This window comes from Lontra canadensis, unplaced genomic scaffold (assembly GCF_010015895.1).
Source record: "Lontra canadensis isolate GAN:19392208 unplaced genomic scaffold, GSC_riverotter_1.0 scaffold386, whole genome shotgun sequence".
Taxonomy (NCBI): Eukaryota; Metazoa; Chordata; class Mammalia; order Carnivora; family Mustelidae; genus Lontra; species Lontra canadensis.
Window position 1 is genome coordinate 99,907 of NW_022631380.1, and position 8,968 is coordinate 108,874.

Here is an 8,968-nt window from a genome sequence, read left to right on the forward strand (position 1 = left end):
TCACCAGGAGTCATAGGGGCTACTTGAGGCGTGGACTAGAGAGACGCAAAGTACACAAACCCCCCCCGGGCCAAACACTTCTTCCGCAGCAGGATGTTAGGCTCGAAGTGCGAAGCCTTTCCGTTCTCCCGGCACCAACTTCCCTGTCACTTTTTTCCTGGAGCAGGTAGGAGGTTTTGTTTTGCACCGGAGCTTTCCAACGCCAGGGCTTACCTTGCGGTGGCTTCCTCCCCTCCCTGGCCATGGTCCCCCCCCACGGCCTGGTCCTTGCCGCTGGGGTGGTAGGCAGTGAGGACAACTCCCTGGGAACTGGAGAGCCAGTTCATGGTGACAGAAGGGGCATAATTTCTGCGATCCTGACACTGAGACGGGGAATGAAGTTCCTCCGGGCTGCTCCGCTCATTAGCATTGGCCGGCTCCGCCTCCCGAGGCCGGTGACTGGCAGGGGAGGGGCGGGGCCTCGCCGGCGAAGGGCGGGCTGGCTGGCTCTCCAATGAGAGGAGCTGTGACTCAGAGTATTGTTTCAACCCGGGGCAATTCCAGTCCCGGCGGCTTTAGTTGAGGAAGGGTGGGGGCGCGGTTGGGCCGCGGTGGGGGGGTTATTGAATTCGCCCCCAGCCCTGAATCATTCCGATGAAACTCCCTGGTTGTGGACTCCGCTCATCGATGCAAGTACAAGCCTTCTTGGTCAGACAACAATGAGTTACTACAGAGCCATCCGCCCCCTCTTCCCAATTTCTGTTTCCATCTGATAATTTCTGCCAGTTCATGTAACATGAGTAAGGGCATTTCTTAACCCCTTCACGTTCAGGGGTTCAAAATGAACCAAAGCAAAAACCAATGAGCCGGGAGCAGAAGTGTGCAATACCGGTAACAAGCAACGCTTTACCTCTGCGTCTGGTTTAAAATGTCCACGTGGAATGATTGAGGATCCTGGAATGTCATCTTCTTTCACATAAAAAGCCAATGCCAACTTTACCCCTTGCTTTTGTCAAAAGACCCTTCAAAGCTAGGAAGAAACATCTACCAATACTGTTAAATGTTAGGGCTGAGAATAGCAGCCGTTCTTACCATTTGTTGAGCACCTACCATATGCCAGGCCCTCTCTGACACGTGATTCACGAGTCCTATCCCTTCAATTCATTTCAACTCTCTCTCTCTCTCACTCACACACACACACACACACACACACACACACACACACACACCCTACACACCCTATCACCTAAGAAAAGTAAAGCTGAGGGGTCAGGTTAAGTAAGTTCTCTTGGCTAAGAAAACACGTTTGTTCTGTGCCACAGGCTGTCTTTGAACAGAACTCTAGACTAAATTCCCTTCTTTTTAACCAGCATGCTGTTCTTTATCTTGTAGATTAGGAAACAAGCTCAAAAGTTATGAAACATACAAGGGATGTTCCTGTTCTTTCTCCCCCTCGAAAATATGGCTACTCTCTTCTCTATACCCAGGAGCCTGAACTAGATTGTTGTTGATCTTGATGATCTCTTAGTGTATCTAAGATTTCCTCATAAGCAAGTTCTCAACATCATCATTCCATAAATGTTCTGTTTACACTTTTTTCATTATTTAAAATCATCGTGAGAAATAAGTACTTTATTCGTACTTATACAGTCTTAAAGTATTAAAAAAAAATTTTTTAAACCCTCACTTCCCGGTCTACAGTGAACTCTTACTTACAGAAGTCTTCCTAAAAAGGGGGGGAGGGGGGAGACAAAGTATATCTGCATCCCTCCCCCTCCACAACCTTTGCATTTCCACCTCCAAAGGCTCTACCTGCGGTCTTTTTTCTGTCTTCATTGCCTGAGTCCCTTCTGGGCCCTTATAGTTAGGTCTTAGATCTAATATTACAACAGCCCTTTTAGCAACTACTTTGCCTTCTCTTCTAAATTATTTTGCACATTACAGTTGACCCTTGAATGATATGGATCTGAACGGCAAAGATCTACCTATAAGTGAAATCTTTTCTATAAATACAGTAAATGTATTTTCTTTCTTGTGAATTTTTTAGTCTTTTTTTATTCAAATAGAGTTGGCTCTTCCCTATGATTTTTTTTTTTTTTTTTTTTTTTTTAGAGAGAAAGCAAGTGAGTGAGAGTGAGAGTGAGCAAGAGTGCGGGTGGGGGGCAGAAGGAGAAGGAAATGAACACTCTTAAGCAGGCTCCACAACCAGAGCAGAGCCCAGCATGGGGCTTGATTTCATGACACTGAGATCATAACCTAAGCTGAAACCAAGAGATGGATGCTTAACTGACTGACCCATGCAGGTGCCCTTTCCTCATAATTCTCTTAATTTTATTTTCCCTGGCTTACTTTATTGTAAGAATATAGTATATAATGCATAGAACATAAAGTATGTGTTAATCAACTATGTTATTGGTAAGGATCCAAGTCAACAGTAAACTCGTAGTAGTTACGTTTTAGAGGAGTCAAAGTTATATGGGAGTCTCTGATTGCAAGGATGAGGGTATGGGATCAGTGCCCCTAACGGCCACCCACCCCCCATTGTTCAAGGCTCAACTGTATTATCACAGTGGTGTGATAGTGGTGTGATAATGGTGTCTCTCCTTGCTTAAGAGCTTTCACTGGCTCCCCTTGGCTAACAGAACCAGTTCCAAACTTTTTGAGCACACCGCTGAACATTCTTGCTACCTTATCCATATACATACGTTCCCATCTCATCTGTCTGACATCATTACCTCTGTTCCCACTGTCATTTTTTTTCTCTTCCACACCTAACAGAATCCTTCCACATAGTAGGCCTTTTTTTTTTTTTTAAGATTTTATTCATTTATTTGACAGTGAGAGAGATCACAAGTAGGCAGAGAGAGAAGGGGAAGCAGACTCCCTGCTGGACAGAGAGCCCAATGTGGGGCTCAATACCAGGACCCTGAGACCATGACCTGAGCTGAAGGCAGCAGCTTAAGCCACTGGGCCACCCAGGTGCCCCATAGTAGGTCTTTAATGAATGTTGACTGAATAAAAAATTGAATTTCTTGTGTCCTTAAGAAGATTACTGGGACTCCTTGGTGGCTTAGTTGGTTGAGCATCTGACTCTTGGTTTAAGCTCAGATCATGGTCTCAGGGTTGTGGGACTGAACCATGCACAGGGCTCCGACATAGTGGAAAGTCCGCTTTGAATTCTCTCTTTCTCACCCTCTTCCTCTGCCCCTCCCCAGATGCTCACTTGCTCTCACTCTCTCAAAATTTTTTTTAAAAAGAAAGATTACTAAACATTTTAGTCAAAATTGGTAATACTGAGGCACCTGGGTGCCTCAGTCAGTTAAGCATCCAACTCTTGATCTCAGCTCAGGTCTTGATCTCTGGGTCATGAGTTCAAGCCCTATGTTGGTCTTCACACTGAGTGTGGAGCCTAGTTGAAAAAATGGTAATATTAAACAGTTGATTGGGAATACTAAACAGAGTGAACCTATGATGAAATATTGAAGAGTTAAGGCAAAAAGAAAACTGCAGGAAGAGAGGTGAAAGGTAAGTCAATTAGAACATATGAGTTTTGTTTTTTTAATGTCTTTATGTATGTAAAATATAACATGAAATATAATAATGATTAAAAAAAGAATGGTGACTGTGGGGGTATTAATCTGTCTTCCCTCAAATACAAAAATGGACAAATCATCACCTTCTACAATTACTGGTAGTAGGCCGTACATTCTATCTTTAGAAATAATTTTCTTATCTGTTTTTCTTGCCACCCCACTCCTTCCTTGTCCTTAATTCCCTGGACCTCCTTTTTATATTCTTCCTTTATTTTTTCTATTTTTCTTTCTTCCTTTGCTATATCATCAAGCTGTCAGTCACACATACTCACTGATAGCCATGAGCATTAACATTTCTCAAGAAACAATTCATGATAGAATCTTTGCCCAGTTTTAACCAAAATGATGATTAAGTTGTGTCTTTGTCTAATAACATTCTCTTCACAGGTTTAATTACAAATAAATCACAATATGCACATTAACATATAACTATTTCATAAGTTCAGAAGAATACTTGGGTTACTAATAACCATGGCTTTTTAAATTTTTATGAGGCAGAAAACGTGGCACAAGCTGATTTACATAGTTTTGTGCATAAGATTTAATCCTATTAATTTAGCTGCCAGGTACATATAAATCCTCTTGGCTCTTTTTTTCATCCCACTAAGCCCTGTCATTACTATTCTAAGGATATTGCTCGTCACATGCAGACAGTGGTAGGGTTGTGCGTGTGCGCGCACACACAAAAACACACACACAAACACGCATACCATGCCCTAGTGCACATGGCCTCAAATACAGGCTCAAGTAGATAAAAAATGATTTTCAGATTTTCTTATGACCATCACAGAAGCAAAACTCACTACCAATATGTCCCCTTGAAAATGCTTTTCTTATTTCATATCTTAAGCCCTTCCAAGTTTTAACCAGAGTCCTCCCGTATACCCCATTACCCTTCCTGCTAGAAGCAGATTTTATGGGAAAAAAAAAAATACTATTTTCCTCCCTTCCGCAATCACTTTAAACAAACACTGAGAACCTCATGTCCTTGAAGATGTTAATATTCCAGGCTATTGATTGCATGCCAAACACTTTCCTGTTATGAAACATCTTCCCAAGTAATTAATAACATCAAGACAGTTTAAACATTCATTTTCATTCATTCTCTTTAAATGGGACATACTAGATGGCATAAGGAGGAAGAAGGAAGCTGTGACTTTTCAAACCAAATAGGTTGTTAAAAATAGGGTAGAGATAGTACCGTAGCCTCTGACAATTTCACAGTTATGTTAAAAAATAATGGGAAGAAAAGTTATTATATTCAGTGATTGTAATATGAAAAAGTTTACTAACTGGTTTTCATATTTTGATTTAGGGACATTTTTAGTAGTATGGAATTAAAACTGAAATAGAATCAACATATTTGGGACACCTGGGTGGCTCAGTCAGTTAATCAGCTGCCTTCAGCTAGGGTCATGATCCCAGGGTCCTGGAATCGAGTCCTGCATTGGTCTACTTTCTTGGCGGGGAGTCTACTTCTTTCTCTCCCTCTGCCTGCCACTCTGCCTGCTTGTGCTCTCTCTGTTTGTCAAATAAATAAATAAAAATTTTTAAAAGATTTTTAAAAAGAATCAACATATTTATCAAAATTTTCTCAGTCATTTCTATTGCTTTAAATGGAATTAACTTAGGAGAATGTGTACCCTCAAACACTGTCAGATTACTGAAAGCCTATAAACAGACATAAGGCCACGTAAAAACTGACCTTTCAATTGGCCAAGTAAAACTCAATTTACAATAATATAATAAGAACTTGGATAAATTAATCAACTGTGAAGTTAAAGTTTTATGTAAGTGATAAAAATCAGATTTACACGCTAGCACAGACTAATTAAGAGAGTGTTCCAATCTCCCCTCCCTGATGTTTTATTAAGCCTTTGTATGAATAGTTCTTGTGAGCTTACAAGAAAGCCAGTTCTGGGGGCACCTGGGTGGCTCAGTGTGTTAAAGCCTCTGCCTTTGGCTCAGGTCATGAACTCAGGGTCCTAGGACCGAGCCCCACATCGGACTCTCCGCTCAGTGGGGAGCCTGCTTCTTAGAGTCTCTCTCTCTCTCTCTCTGCCTACTTGTGATCTCTGTCTGTCAAATAAATAAAATCTTTAAAAAAAAAAAAAAAAGGAGGAGGAAAGCCAATTCTGTAATGGGGAACTGTTACTGAAAATCATTGCATATACAGAATCTAAACCTACTACTTGGAAATTGCATTCATTTTTACTAATTCTGCCTCTGGAACAATAAGGGGTTAAAAAAAAAAAAAAACCTTTATGCTTCTCTCTGGACAGCTCTAAAACTTTCTCTACTCTCAAAGTTATTTTCATAACTGCTCCTCCTGGGAGAAAATACTAGCCATGCCTGGGATAATTTGTAACTGCTATTGCCAGAGGCTAATTTAGGCTTCTTGGTGAACATCTAGAGAAGATCACTCTCACAGTTAAAGAGTTTGTGACCAACAAATAATAAGAGCTAATGTTTGAGTGCCTATTCTTTACTAGACAGGCCATACATAGTCTCATTCAATTGTATCAAAAAACAAAGATGGAGGGGCTTCTGGGTGGCTCAGTGGGTTAAAGCCTCTGCCTTCGGCTCAGGTCATGATCCCAGGTTCCTGGATCTAGCCCCGCTTCGGGCTCTCTGCTCCGCAGGGAGCCTGATTCCTCCTTCCTCTCTCTCTCTGCCTGCCTCTCTGCCTACTTGTGATCTCTATCTGTCAAATAAATTAAAATCTTAAAAAAAAAAAAAAAAGATGGCTTATAATTATGCCCACTTTAGAGATAAGGAATGTGAGGTCATGTAGACAATAGGCAGGTAAACCAGGGTGTACATAATCATCGAGCCTGAACTCTTAAACACTGTAAAGGTTACAGCGGTCCTGGAACTGACTGTCTTTTGGCTTATGAAAAAACCACATGAATAATTAATGAGGTAAAATAAGCTACAGTATATCTAAACTGTTTAACCAAATAGAATAGTATATGTAATAGAATAGCAATGCTACAGAAATTTACATTCAGATAGGCACAGACAATAGTTTCCTTTCTGGCATTCTGAAGCTTCTTTTTTATGTCAAATTACTGGGGGAGCGCCGCTTAGTACGCATACTACTGGAGGAGATCATCATTTTTATACCATCTTACCTAAAATTATTTCTTACTGATAGAAATGAAAGAAAAGTACTCTGGACTTTATGATTATAAACATCATATCTATCTATCTATCTATCTATATAGATAGATAGATAGATAGATAGATAGATATGTCTTTTCCTAATATATCTAGATATATTAGGAAAAGACATAGGTTTATAGACCTAAAACTTAAAGAATTTGTTAGATACAAGGTTGTATCTAACAGGTTGTAGGAGGGGGACTCGCAAGAACAAAACACTAAGAATTTAACTTCATTTAGCTTCATAATAAATCCACCTATTGGGGCGCCTGGGTGGCTCAGTGGACTAAAGCCTCTGTCTTCGGCTCAGGTCATGATCTCCGAGTCCTGGGATGGAGCCCTGCATCGAGCCCCACATCAGGCTCGCTACTCAGTGGGGAGCCTGCTTCCTTCTCTCTCTCTCTCTCTGCTTCTCTGCCTACTTGTGATCTCCATCTGTCAAATAAATAAATAAAATCTTTAAAAAATAAAAAAATAAAAAATAATCCACCTATTATCAAAACTTGCCTAATCTGGAAATCAGCCAAGAAAAGAAGATGTAATGAACCTAACTTTTCCTTTCGTTTTTCTCTTCATTGCTGAATACAGTAAGACCCACACTGCATACACTTCCAACAGGAAGTATGAAGTCAGGAAGACTGGAGTGTTTTCTGTGGAGGGAAGTATGTTCTGGAAAGGTAGTTTTTGATTGTGAATAAAGGATCAATTTGAAACATCTGGAATTGTATCAATACCCAGGCTTGCCTTAATACAAAAGCCTTGCTGAAGTAGATTATGAAGAACACTTATTTTTCTCATAAAGTAAAAGAAGCCAGTGTGACTGGGGAAGACCTGATGAAGCGGAATATCTGAGGAACTCAGGTGATTTGTGGCTTGGAGAAAAATGAGGAAGTAGAAGCTGTAGTTCTACTGGGAAAAAGAAATGGCAGTTATCCACCCCATAATGAAAGCAGATCTTCTAATATGTTAGTGTAACTACTCCAGAAACTACTCTATTTTTCTGGACCAAAATACTTGATAAAACTGCACAGAGATAGGTCATCAAAGAAGAATTTCTATTTTGTGAGCCCTTAGGGAAATTGCTAAGGCTAGAAAGGACTTCAAGAATGATGAAGCATAATTTTCCTGGGTAGGGGAAAAAACCCATAACCCTGGTACCTTACTTACAGATGGAGCACCTAAAATGTTCAGCAACACCCCTGGGTTTTGCTTCTCTGATGAAGAAATTAGATTCAAATGTCAAGATAGAAATTAGATTTACATGTTGTCTGCAAGTGAGCCCCTGAGGGCAAAAGCAAGGCCTCTAGAAACAGGCAGGTTCTCATAGTGATAAGAGTTTGGGCCTTAAGCACTGTCTTTTCAGAAAGGTGTGTAAAGAAACAATAGAAAAACATCAGTATGCTTTTGATTACACAGAGCTTCCCTAGTTTTCCAGAGGATGTTGACATATGTCTAATTCTATTTCCCGGAGAAGTTTTAGTTTTTAAGAGAAAAGAATAACCCTCAAAATAATGTTAAAGAGGTATTTAATCAGGGAGTTAGGCTCATTTAACGATAATTATAGCTGACCAGTTGAATGAGTAAATCTTTTCATTTTTAAAGATGTAGATAAACAGAGTTGTTTTAGACAAATAGCTATCATGCTAGCAGAGATCAGAAATTGAAATACTAGACAGGTTTTTGAATGCCATAAATGAATGCTGGTGTAGAGAGGATCTACTACTTCTCATTTTTGCCACATGCAAAAAGCTCAGGAGAACCCTTTTTCAAGTTTGCCTCTACTTGGATGAATGGGACAGTAACAAACAGTCTTTGACTTCCTAACATGACTTCAACTCAGGGCCTTATAAGATTCTAGATAGGCCTGCCTTAACATAGGCTGGTGTCTAGCAAGTTATAGGAATTCTAACTTTCTCTGCTACTACTACATCTATGTACCTCTGGGAATCAGCATTTTCAGGAATTTCAAAATGAAATAAAAATAAATTACATAAAATAAATTATATATATATTTATAGATATATACATTTATAAAATATATAAATATATATTAATTATATATATAAATAAATTATAAAAGAAAATGCACATATTACTTTGTGGAAAAACAGCCTTTCATTAAAATTATGTTGGGAAGAACTTACTTTGTTTTCCATTTGACCATTTTATTCCTTGGAAATAATCTTTTTTTTTTTTTTTTTTTTTTTTTTTTTTTTTTTTTTTTTTTTTTT

General features: G+C 39.5%; 1 protein-coding gene across 1 annotated transcript in view; it reads right to left on the bottom strand.

The window, feature by feature from the left end:
• LOC116862922 (rho GTPase-activating protein 18-like) overlaps positions 1–419 on the bottom strand; it is a gene marked incomplete at its 3' end in the record, with an annotated part of 98,085 nt that extends 97,666 nt beyond the window's left edge. Inside the window, exon 1 of the mRNA XM_032850373.1 lies at positions 214–419. Within this exon, the coding sequence (XP_032706264.1) occupies positions 214–326 (113 nt within the window). The remainder of the gene's footprint in view (positions 1–213) is intronic.
• Positions 420–8,968: the final 8,549 nt, after the last annotated feature.